Source organism: Asterias rubens, chromosome 4, assembly GCF_902459465.1.
Source record: "Asterias rubens chromosome 4, eAstRub1.3, whole genome shotgun sequence".
In the NCBI taxonomy this organism is placed as follows: Eukaryota; Metazoa; Echinodermata; class Asteroidea; order Forcipulatida; family Asteriidae; genus Asterias; species Asterias rubens.
Genome location: NC_047065.1, coordinates 4600658 through 4613989, shown reverse-complemented (window position 1 = coordinate 4613989; position 13332 = coordinate 4600658). Strand labels below are relative to the sequence as shown.

General features: G+C 37.6%; 1 protein-coding gene across 5 annotated transcripts in view; it reads right to left on the bottom strand.

Moving 5' to 3' along the window:
- The window catches only part of LOC117289016 (hyalin-like), a 42299-nt gene extending 33070 nt beyond the window's left edge, over nucleotides 1-9229 (bottom strand). For all 5 annotated transcript variants that reach the window (XM_033769915.1, XM_033769916.1, XM_033769919.1 and 2 more), the window contains exons 1-7: nucleotides 8984-9229; nucleotides 6246-6371; nucleotides 4656-5033; nucleotides 4052-4294; nucleotides 2732-2983; nucleotides 884-1135; nucleotides 1-255 (exon numbers count right to left, since the gene is read on the bottom strand). In XM_033769915.1, coding sequence (XP_033625806.1) covers nucleotides 1-255; nucleotides 884-1135; nucleotides 2732-2983; nucleotides 4052-4294; nucleotides 4656-5033; nucleotides 6246-6371; nucleotides 8984-9047 — 1570 coding nt within the window. In that variant the 5' untranslated portion in view covers nucleotides 9048-9229. The remainder of the gene's footprint in view (nucleotides 256-883; nucleotides 1136-2731; nucleotides 2984-4051; nucleotides 4295-4655; nucleotides 5034-6245; nucleotides 6372-8983) is intronic.
- Between the last annotated feature and the right edge of the window lie 4103 nt (nucleotides 9230-13332).

Below are 13332 nucleotides of genomic sequence, written 5' to 3'. Positions count from 1 at the left end.
GCAATTCAACAACTGTCACAGTGAATTGTCTTGTTACAGAGTTTCCAGTTGGATCAGTGAATGTGTATGTAACAGGTGTCGTCTGTCCAGTAGGGAAGGAGCTTCCAGGTTCAGCAGACTTTGTTGGGAAAACTGTTCCAGAGTTGTCAAAAGCAGTTGGCTCCTCCCAGTTCACTGGTGTGCTTGGAGTTCCAAAAGGCACAGAGACGGTTATGTCATCTGGGAAGCTGCTGATGAAGGGATCAGTTGAATCGGCTGGAGAAGAAAATGCAATGAGATCTAATTTTAGACGTTACTTCAAGATGCTTCATTAAAGGCGAGGAATCGGTTGTTATGAACACCATTTTCATTATACAATTGTTGCACGCATCGACGGGGTCCATGGCGTTTTGTACACTCGTGCAACAATTGTTTTGTTATACTTTTGTATAATTGTTATTCCTCTTCTCACAGTTCTGTTGTCATCTTCAAACATTATTACGACGGACTATTCCTTATTTAATAAGCAGACAAACAAGAAACAATTCCCTCGAACCCGCGGTTGTTTCGTACACAGCGCAAAATCGACCAAGGCTGGGAACGATCAAGGTGATCCTGGTTGGGTATAGATTTTTAAGTGTTGAAATTTGTGTCAGTTGTCACAGTAATTATCCAGCTTATCTTAAAAACCAACACTTGGAATGTGACACATAACAAAAACCCAGGGAAGGAGGTTACTACTGGGTTAGTGCTGTCAGCTGTTGGGAAGACAAGATACAAAATAATGGTAATTGAAAATTGGGATCAAGCTTGGCTGTGAAGTGCATCTTCAAAAGCACAAAGAAATCACCTCAACAAATTCCAATAAAAAGCTATCATACTGTAACGAATGTCATGTACTTACGCAGCACAATCACATTAACATTGAATGTTCTTGTCACAGAGTTTCCAGCAGGATCAGTGAAGGTGTACGTCACTGGGGTGGTGCCTGGAGGGAAGGAACTTCCTGGCTGCCTGTTGGTGGTTGGGAAGACCGTCCCAGAGTTGTCTGTCACTACTGGGGTATCCCAGGGTACATTTGCACTAGTTGTTCCGAATGGCACGGTAACGGTGACGTCTTCAGGGAAGTTGAAGATAACTGGGTCGATAGTGTCGGCTATAAGGGTGGAATATTAGTTTAAAACAGGGTTGAACCAATAGTTTTCATTCTTGAATAGTTAACTCATGATGGAAAAATAAAAGTTTAGGCCACTTTTGTGTGATAGGACGACACAGATGTTCTTTATCAAAAGCAATTTTTTAAGAAAAAAAGTTGTTGAGGCTTAAAAAGGGTCCAACCAAGACTACCAAAACACATACTTTTTAAGAAAAATTTAAACTTGTGAATTTCAAAGGAAGCGCAACACAGGGAATCCACATGGAAATTGTTTACTCCTGTAACAAATTTAGACTGTTGCATTCAGGCCATTGTCACTCTGGGAGGGGGGAGTCCTCGGACGCAACAAAGTGTTTTGGTTTTATGAAACTGTTTGAAGTTGGTTGGAAATGAGTGACCAAGTACATGATAGTACTAGAGTGCAGTTACTAGTATTATCAAGGAAGAGTATAAGAAATGTTAATAAGAAAAGTTAATGGCCTGATGTTTCGACCCCGACGTGTTAAGTCTTTCTCAGAGGCTACCTTTTGGACATTAATACATCATACACAACTTAGATTTTAACTTGTTAAAAAAACTTTATGGTTTCATCCCTTGCTGTAATGTACTAGAAGTGTTTCAGTTAAACAGCCAATAAAGGATGATCTAAAATATATAGATATTACAGTTTTCTAACAGCTGCAGTCCATAGGAAACATTAAAAAAAAGTATAACAAGTCTCTTAACTCACTTAAAACATGGTAAAAACGTGTTTTTCTCCAGAACGCTCCAAGCCAAATTTCTAAAAAACGCGGGGTCAAACAAACTTGGCTACAAAGAAATCGTGACGCCAGTGGCGGCTATTTGATGTGGAAAATAACGCCCTCAGTTTGCCAAAGCTGGAGAACTGTCTTCAAACCCAATTAGGGGAAAATCGTCATTGGCGTCAAGGGGTCATTATAATAGATAAGCCGTTTTTGACCCTCGGCTGAAAAAGCCGCGCGGCCGGGTGCATTTATTTATTTATTATTTATTATTTATTATTTATTATTTATTATTTATTATTTATTATTAATTATTAATTATTTATTATTTATTATTTATTATTTATTATTTATTATTAAATGTAAATTTTGAGGAAAAAAATGGTTATTAACTGGTATCTACAATGTCTATTTGGCCATAAAAAGGTAATAATTAAAATATTGAGATCATCCTTTATTGGCTGTTTAAGAATCAAGCATAACAATGACAGTTGGGGGTAAACAAGCTACAACCTCTTGATGCACTGACACATGTGCATTCAGTCTGTCATAAAAAGGAACCGTCTTACAAATCTCATAGCCTCCAGGGTTCTTCAAAATTCTTCTCTGTTACTTGCTAAGCATGATAACATTGACGTTGAAAGTCTGCGTGACAGTGTTTCTTAAGTTTCATGATTACTTGTGATTATTCTTTTAAAAGTTTAGCAATATGGAAATAAATGTTGATTGAAGTGAATTGAATGGTTTACCTTTCACAAAATGATCAAATAATCTAATGCAGCATACTTACTCATCGGCCAATCCTTTCAAAAGTAGAGAAAAAAGAAAAGCATTACCACTCAGTATGACTTACCTAGTTCTACAACCCTTACGGTGAATGGGGCCGTAACCGCGTTTCCCAAAGGATCAACAAAGGTATAGGTGACAACAGTATCTCCCACATTGAAGAAAGACCCTGGTACATGAGTCCGGCTAGTAAACACTGAACCAGAGTTATCTGTAGCCTGTGGTTCAACCCAGTTGACGTTGGTGCCGGGGGTACCAAAGGGCACAGTAATTGTGACATCCTCAGCAGGCACTGTTATTGTTGGTGGTTGATTATCAACTGTTGGTGTCAAACATTAAAATATGTATTATCTCATAGTTAATCAATTTGTGAATGTTCCATGATGAGTAAGCGTTGTTAAAGGCACTGGACACTATTGGCAACTACTCAAAATAATTATTGGCATAAAACCTTACTTGGTAACAAGTAATGGGGAGAGGTTGATGGTACAAAACATTGTGAGAAACGGCTCCCTCTGAAGTGGCTTAGTTTTAGAGAAAGACGTAATTTTCCACGAACTTGATTTCGAGACCTCAGATTTAGAACTTGAGGTCTCGAAATCAACCATCTAAACGCACACAACTTTGTGTGACAAGGGTGTTTTTTCTTTCATTATCTCGCAATTTTGATGACCGATTGAGCTAAAATTTTCACAGGTTTGTTATTTTATGCTTATACACCAACTGTGAAGGCTAGTCTTTGACAACTACCAATAGTGTCCACTGGCTTTAAAGAAACATTACAGATTTAGTTTTTGCTTATACAAAACAGTTGCTGGCAGTGTAAGCACTTTATGCAATCCACTATGAACTGACAAAGAGATCAACAACATTTCTAAGTAATAACATGTACAAATAGTGTCCACTGCCTTTTAAAAATCCAACAATTCGTATTGGGAAACTAAGGATGATTGTTACAATAGATCAACCAGCCAAGCGTGGGGCGCTATAAAGTGATCTACATAAAAAGGCCAGATTATTCTACAAAAGTTTGAAATCATTTGCGAGCCAATTATTCATTAGGGCTCTAAGCCTAATTAGCGCCTTTTCCAGATGTCTAGTATTCTATACCTGCCGACAAAGCAAAGTCAGAAATAGGGACATTAGATGATGTGTGGCTAGGCAACCACACCAACAGTGTGTGAGTATACAAAATATTTTAATGGATTCAGGCATTTGTTAAGAATCCAGAAAATTAAAATCACGGCCATGAGTTATTATAAAGGACAGTTTTGTTACCAAAGTCCCACTGTTTTTTCTTAAAAGCATTAGAATCAGGGACTCAGACTCTAAAAAGGGACTAGTTCCTAAAAAATAATGACAATTTGAAGGTATAGTATTCACTTACTTTGGATGACGTTCACATTGAATGTGCACATGGCCTGATTTCCCTGCAGATCAGTGAAGGTGTACGTCACAGGGGTTGTCCCAATAGAGAAGGTCTGACCAGGAACGTGGGAGGACACTGTGGTGAATGTCTCAGCATCAGTCGCTGTTGGAGCAACCCAAAAGGCCTGTTGGGCCTGTGCTGTTGCACTTGTCAGAGTGACACCAGTTGGACAATTGCTTATGACTGGTGGGGACTGATCAACTGCAAGACAATAATTTCACAAACACTTCTTTATAAAATGCACTACTTTGCAATGTGATGCTGAACAAGAATTAACTTTGCATAATATACATCATTTTGCATAAAAATGTATGAAGTAACGTTGTTACTATTTTTCACTCAAATAGCATAAGACTTTAGCTGTCTTTTACTACCGTAAGCACACAAATTGGTGCAACAAGTGTGTTTTTTTCTTTCATTATTCTCAAAATATTCCCAGGTTTGTTGTTTATGCATTGCTGTGAACACACCAAGTGAGAATACTGGTCTTGGACAATTACCAAATGTGTCCAACAGTGTCTTTAAGATTTATAAACATGAAGCCATCAAAAAGGTTCCTCACCCATTCTGTACTGCACAGAGAAACCACTAAACTGGATGTTCTTATCAGTAATAAAGTACAGCCAGGCGACGTCTGTGTTGTCGATAGTGAAATCAGATGGAAGTATGATCCCTTCAAAGAATCGCACATCTGGTCCAACTGTCGAAGTCCCCTGGAGTAGATTGAAGTCAACTGAGAGTCCCTTGCCGATGTACAACTCGTCCTTGTCAGCCTCAATACCGAATGGAGAGTTAAATGTGAATGTGATGCCAGAAGCTCCTGGGATATACAGGAGGTAGAGGGCTCGGTAACGGTTCGGGTAGTTGTTTGGGTAGTCCTTACTGACGAAGGTTCCACTGGTACAGGTACTACCGTAGCAGGTATAGATCTCCTGGTTATCTGTTTTCGAAAATAGAACCACGGTTAGGGCTTGCAATCACTAGGTTATGGGTTTTAAATACTAGTAACAAAGCTAACCGCTGATTTCACAACAATAACCAATAGTCTTAAGCCGCGGTGCAAAGCGGTTCAAATTGAACATCTATTAAATTGTTGAAGTACTCGCTGCTATAAAACATACTTAAAGATTCAAACTGCATCTAGCTAACCGCGCAGTTTTGGTTGGTGGTCTAGCTGGTATAAAACTGCTCTTAAGAATTGCAAAGGTTGTGGGATCGAATCCTAACCAAGAACTAAAATGCCTGCAATGCTCATAGAACTTGGGAAAGTAGTTACTTAAAGTAGTACCTAGTATACACATAGGTCTACAGTGCTAACACACCTTGGTGTATATTATAATATAGGCCTACAACATGGGTAATTATTGCCATACTAGTTCCTGAATTACAATTTCCGGATTTGTGCAATTAATAAACTGACGTTATAGCTTGGTATTTATATCCCTGTGTGTGAGTTTGTTGAGTCCTGTATGCATATAAACAAACAATTTAAATAAACTCCTGATAGCAGGCATGTCCCTCAAACCAAATGTTCCGATACTTCAACACTCGTTTCCTCATGAGAATATTTTTAGAATTTATGGTTTCAATGAATACACTGCTATTGGAGAGGTGTACACCAAGTTTCAAAATCAAGCAGCAAATAAGAATTGCCAAATGTACTTTCTTCTTTTATAACAACAAAAAGTATAACAGGATAAGGACCTTTTAGCTTCTCTATTGTCAAAGAATAGGATAGATTGGATTTTCGAGATATTGCCCGATGTTATCGCGTTACTGCATTAATTAAAGGCGGTGGACACTATTGGTAATATAAAAACTCAAAATAATTATCCAGCATAACCTCACTTGGTAACAAGTTACAAGAATGGGGAGAGGTTGATATTAGTATAAAACATTGTGAGAAACGGCTCCCTCTGAAGTGACGTCGTTTTAGAGAAAGAAGTAATTTTCCACAAATTTGATTTTGAGACAATGTTTTTTTCTTTCATAAATAACTCGCAACTCTGATGACCAATCGAGTTAAAATTTTCACGAATCACAGGCTTGTTATTTCAGTAAGATTTAGAACATACAATTCTCTTAATAAACCATAATTTAACAAAACTAGCACAGTTGGCAAACACTTATAAAAAAAACAGTCACTACTTACCAGGTCCAATGGCACAATTGTAGTTGTCACGGAACGGCAAGTTGCACTCGCAAACGAAGCCCTCAGCGCTACCCGGTCGGTTGTAACAATTTTCACCATTTGAACACTGATTAACGGCGCACATTTCTGCAAAGAAAACCGAAACAAAACATTTTTAAGAAATCTACAAGTTATATACAATGCAAGCGCACCATAATTATTACTAGACATTTTCTACTAAAGCAAAAATTTGTAAGTTACTCATGTCCAATTTTGCGACGTATGTTTTCATGCTGCAATGCTGTAAAAATGGTGTGTAGCAGACGATAACTAACAGCATTTGCATCAGGGCAAGCCCGTTTGAGAATCGGCAAGTTGTGTCAACAGAGGGCGCTGTGCACCAATATCAAGGCAAACAACCGTTTATAATACAAAAGCCATCCATAATTATTGTCAAACGTTAGTTATCAAAGCATCGTTCCCCATGATAATGATAAATGAGGTCATGAAATTTTTAACATCTTGTACAACCCTCCAAATATAACAAGGCTATCGAGAGATTGGGTGGTACATAAAACAAAATTCGAATGGTAAGGGAAAAACCCCACCCCTTTCAAATAAAGTGGCGCAATTTATTTTTTAGTTGAATGACATTGTGCGTCTATGGACATTATTTTTTCAGCATAACAAATTCTAGTTAGTGACAGAAAGAAAACTATATTATGTGCACAACTTTTGGAGAGTACCGTGTCCAAGACAAAAGGTTTTTTTTTTTTGCTTTTTAGGTTTGATTAAATTTGCTAAAAATAGTTAAGACAAATACAGCACAAAAATATAAAAGACTAATGTGCGTAAATGAAAATTTGCAATTAAAACTGCAGGTGCTAATAATAGATAGTGTAATATGACTACATTGTGCTTCAGCTTTCCAAACGACTTTATAAACTTAAACTACACAGTTCGTGTTCATTGGATTGAAAAGAAGTGCTTCATGAAAACTGGTCTAAACAATCGGTTTGGGAAAAAAAACTATTGGGCGTTCGTGTGATGGGCCCCTTTAAGAAATTATAACGGCTTAATAGCCCAAGATTGAAAATTAAATTAATCTGACATTATTATTTTTTTTTCCCGAAACATTGGCATTGGTTGCTCTGGGAGTTAATTAAGGGCGGTGCGCCTGACCCCAAAACGTGGTTAAGTTTAGTGGATGGATTGGGCCAAAAAAATGCCAGTTGATCTCCCCCTTCCTTTTTGTTTTAGGCTGCACCCCCTTTTTTTATCCGAAAAGACAAACTTTCTGTGCAATTTTTGTGTATCTTGTAAGAACTTGTATTCGAGACTACATAGAGTGGGTTATGACTTTTAAGTTTAACTGGAGAATTTGTGGCCAGTTTGAAATCAAAATAGTTGGTGGCCACCTTTAAAACCTTTACAAGAAATAAAACAGTAATCAATAAAAAGGCCCACTTCCTCCTCTTAATACGTAGACGATTAATCGATTTTTTTTAACTTGACTATAAGATCAAGTATAAAGGTACAAATTCAAACCTCACATCTCAACAACCACTTTTTTAAAGTGCTCCATAAATACAGATCCAATCACTAATGGGCCACATTATAAGTTCATTTAAATTGGGGCCTATTATACAAAGTTAAGGGACACCGCCCTCGTGTGCCAGCACGTGTCTGAAGATGGTTCAAAGGGTATTAACCCTCTAGCTACTACCTATTAATATGCAAAGTAGACCAACATAGGTCTGTAGTCCTTGGAAAACCGCCTTTCAAAAGAAGTTAACGCCATAGCTATAGAATGGGAAGACGGCGTCTTCTTTCCCACAATAACCACGAGAGCAGCTCTTCGACCCAAAACTAATCCAGCGCCGGTACCGTAAAGCAATTACAATAATTACCACCTTAATCGAATTATATGGACTTGGCGAGGCACTATCACTTCTTCCAGAAAATTATCGATTTTAATTTATAATGGTTTATTGGAAGACGATATTCCTTTTATGCAGAAAATGACAAATCAAATAGCCCTCATACAAAATCAAATGATGATTGCAGCTTTGTACGCTTTGTTGGGAAAACAATATTCGTATACAGCTCGTCCCCCCTGAAGACGAGCAGAGTATACCGGTCGAAACGTCGAGACCACACCGGTTGTTTTAGAGCCAACACTCTTCCCAAAATGAGATTTTACGCATTTTTTACCCACGCATCTACTGGTTATAGAATAACTTTCCAAACCCTAACTAAGAAGAAATCACGGTGAATAAACTATACTTCAACCAGGTCACTCACTTATAAGTTGTGCTCGTCATTGGCCCAAAATATGGACAACTTTCCATATGGCGCCACCAGTTTCTCACTCATTTTTTTTTACAGAAAGGGATATCTCATTGAGGTAAATTAGATATTATTTCATATCGAATGAAAAGGTGGTGGCTCCATACGGAAACTTTTTCTCAAAAGATACCCCCAGATAACCACGCTTTAACAGAAGAAGATTTAAGACGTTGCCCAACCCATAATTAAGAGGCACATGCTTTCTCATTGATAAATGTTTTTTCTTCTTCAAAATCTAGTCTCTCCTGCCGAACCTCTTTGTACCCAAAACCAAGCTACTCAGGCAAACGCAAATAGTCATTATTGTCAATAATTGTTATTTTATTTGTCGGGGAAGGAAATTAATGAGAGTGGTAGGTCTACTAAAGTTATTAGTATGATTCTTTTTTAATACTCGACAAAATACATACCCTGTGCATATGACTGGCCAGACACAATCGCCAGGGCGAACGCCAACACCAGAGACGCCGTCATTTTGTCGTTTCTTCCCCGTCAAGAAAGGGGGAACAACAACCCCAGTAGAAACGTTGGTGCTCGGAAATCAGTATGGCTGACTGTTAGTGAAGTAGGTGTTCCTCTCTTCTTACACCTTGCGCCTCGTCTCAGATCTTTCTTCAACTAGGTCCAAGAAGTCGTGCACGCCCGCCCATCCCAGAATTAAAGGACCTCGATGCTTTCACAGAAAGGCACTGTTCTGTGATTGGCCAAGAGCGTCGAGGGGTATTGTGCCTTTTAGGCTGTTGCATAACAATTCTTCGCCTCAATGTGTTACTAAAGCCTCGCCCCATTTAGAAGACTTTAAGGTGAGGAATTCCAGCCACAGTGCATAACACAAAGGCACAGAATGGCAGCCTATAAGTTGTACAATAACTTGTGTTACCCGATTTGAATACCACTCGTCTTGTACTCGTTAACTAGGTTCTTGGTATAAATGGTTCCATGATTCGATTCACTGTTAATGAATGCGTTCGTTTTGGCGTATACTGTGCATGTACTGTAGATAATTAAAGACACTGGACACTATTGGTATTGTCAAAAGCTAGTCTTTTCCCCTGTTTTCTCTTGTGTATTTTGCATGTTTTTCCCTCTCAGTAAACTATGAGCTTATACAATGCTCATTTGCTGTACATGCCTAAAGACACAGGACACTATTGTTAAATGTCAAAGACTAGTCTTGATTTTCATTCATCGTACTTTACTAGTAATAGTGGGGGTGTTTGTTTGTTTGTTTGTTTGTTTGTTTGTTTGATTGTTTGATTGTTCGTTCGTTGTTGTTTTTACCTTTGTGGCAGCCACACAAGTAGAACCACGGTAGCTCCCCGGGGTGATTGGCGACTCTTTGGCCTCACACGCATGTAAGGACAATCGGACGTATTCATCACAGTCCACAGGTGCTATTTTACCATTATTACCGCACCAGTTGGTGCATTTAATTCAAAGCAGAAATATTCCCCTCCCCCAACAACCCCCCGCCCCCATATAATTAAAATGTTAAATTTGTATCAGGGATAAAGAATATTAGTTGCGGTTCACCCATTATACACCGATGTGTGTGCAAGCACTGTGTATTCAGTACTTTCCAGAGTTCTGTGGGGGGGGGGAATCACAGGCATAATTACTCAGGTGGGATCCGAACCCACGTCCTTTGCAATTTTAGAGCAAGTGTCACCAACTAGACCACCGAGTAGCTAGAGACAGTAGCTAGAGACAGTTCGAATCATATGTTTTAGCAGCGGGTACCGCACCAATTTAACATGTTAAATATACTCGGGGATCACTCATAGGGATATTGGTTGACAGACGGCTTTAACACTTCACTTAGGGCATCCTTTGAACGAGTTGTACTTAATATTACCACCCATCATGCAGCATCATCTTATAAAGCCATTACTGACCTGAAACAAATAAACAGGCATAATTATTCGTAAAAAAAAATAGAGAAGAGTTAAAATGAAATTGACCGATGTTTTGTGATTTTAAAACAAAACAACAACCGACACTCAAAACCCATGTAAAGCAACTTTTAACAAGCACTATTTCCTGCTTATCTGAGGAAAGTATAATAATATAAATGGCGGACATTTATATTTCCCAGTGAGCTATCCTAATATACTCTACTCCGCACTTCAGTTAATACAAACAAGTTCAGAGAACAATAAAAAATAAAAAAAAATAAATAAAAATTAAAAAAAACAGAGCAAGAATTAATTTCATTGGTTTATACCCATTTTTTTTCCCATTTCTAATAGAAGGTATGCCTGTCCATAGAATGTTAATGCTTGACTTAATCGGAGTAATAACGTGAATATAAAGGGTATACAAAAGTATTCCGTGGACGGCATGCAAAATTAGTAGGGCCAACCTTTATTACAATAGGTATGAATCATAAATTTCTTTCACTTTTGTGTTTATTATTATAAGCAGGAAATATATATATATATTTGTGTAATATGCTTTACCGAACTTTTGGGTGTCATTTTTGTTTGTTTTGAGTAATGCCGGCCAACTTCCTTTGACTCACTCTGTATTTCCTATTTTTGTTGCTGTTTTTTTTTAGTTCTCTTTAAATTATGTTTTTTAAAGTAATTTGTTTAGACGTATTACTTTAAGACAGTTGACACTATTAGTAATTGTCAAAGACTATTCTTCACAGTTGGTGTATCTCAAGTATGCATTAAATAACAAACCTGTGAAAACATGAGCTCAGTCGGTCGTCGAAATTGCGAGATATAATGAAAGAAAAAACGCCCTTGTCACACGAAGTTGTGTGCTTCACAGATGGTTGATTTCGAGACCTCAAAATCTAAATCTGAGGTCTCGAAGTCAAATTTGTGGAAAATTGCTTCTTTCTCGAAAACTACGTTACTTCAGAGGGAGCCGTTTCTCACAATGTTTTATACTAACAACAGCTCTCCATTGCTTGTTACCAAGTAAGTTTTTATGCTAAACATTATTTTGAATAATTACCAAGAGTGGCTACTGCCTTTAAATACAAAGTATCCATTTACTTTTTTGAACCGTTTGTTTTAATCCAATCTCCATGTAGATGTATACAACAAAACAAGCATTGTGACAGTTTATTTTTTAAAGGTTGGCGGGTTTTGTTATAGCCAACATTCTGGAACGAATAATTGTGTCCGTGCAAGGGAGAATAATCCCTCATGTAGGAATAGGAACACACAACTATATGAGAAACGCAAAATTAATATTAAAATGGTCTGATGTTTCCGACCCTAGCAGAGTCTTTCTCGAAGGCTAAATGACAACGCAACAAACACGAAGAGAGAGCCCCCCCCAAAAAAAACAAAAAAAACCAGTAAGACAAAAGGTGGATTGGATAAAAACTCTAGGAACGAAACGTCAGGCCATTGCGTGTAACTATTTTGTGTGCATTTATACCATCGGTCCTTTTGGTTGGTAAGTTGTTTGCAACAGCTAAAATGTAGTTTCTCAACTATGAGAAACGTTACTGCAGCCCACGCCTGTCATATTCAAATTTTGGGGCATAAAAACTGACAATTTTATTTTAACGGATACACACATTATTTTGAAGTTGTATAATTTAAAAAAATGTTGTATACTAATATGAAAGCTGCTGTATAGGCTTCAAACCAAAGTTTTTTTTATTGCCATTAATTTTAAGAGCGAATTCCAAGATAGGGACATTTAAATTTGCATCGAGGACAAAGAATATTAATTTTGGTTTTTACCCATACACCGATGTGTGTTAGCACTGTATACTCAGTACTTTCCCGAGTCCTGTGAAAACATATTACAGGCATATTACTCGGGTGGGATTCGAACCCACGACCCTTGCAATTCTAGAGCAGTGTCTTACCAACAAGATAGGGACGTTTACCTACCCTGCAAAGTGTATCTTCTTTTGTCGTAATTACCTTTAGACGTTTTAATTAATTTTATAATTACCTTGAATTCACCGAGAGCTAAATGCAGTGATCTTGCTCATTTTTCAAGTTCCCGTTGTCGGTTAGTGTCTCCTGTATAGTAAGTCTTTTGTTTTGTATTTTTATGGGTATGATAAAAAATATACAACAGTTTAACCACTCAATCTGGTATTTTAGAATAATTTTCTCTTTGGTGAAAATAATAGTAAAGCCAGGTGACTTCCTACGATTCACGAATGCAAATGTTGACGTCACAGGGCTGCCCTCGCACCGATTTTTTTTTCGCAGGAGTCGAGCACATTTTCAACTTAAGCAAATTATTCGTTTCTAAATTTGTGATGTCAACATTCATATCACATTTGCAGGAAGTATTTAGCGGGGTGGACACATCTACTCGAACCGGCCTATAAAAAAAAATCTCCCAAAATAAATAAAAAAAGTTTATATAACAGTACTGTCTGATGGGATTAATGTTAGGCTTACTTTTACTTCCTGACCTTCCATCTAATAAAGGACATGAATCCAGGATGGGATTTATTCCAACCACACGGGCTTTGTACGCCTGCTGACAAAGACATACACCACTTGAACTACAAGGTCTTACAAGGGTGTTGAGAAGCTTGGCAGTCTAAAGGTTGCACACTTATAAACTTGTATACATTAAAATATTTCAAAAAATTACAAGCCCCCCTGCGTTTTGATGGGTCAATATCACAATTGGCTATTATATTTTAAACATTCCTTTGTATTGAATAAATATTTATGTATATATATATAATGTATACGGCAACAGTAGGGGTTACCACAATTTGCCATCTTCAGAACTTGTTTTATCCTTTGTAATATTTATCCTC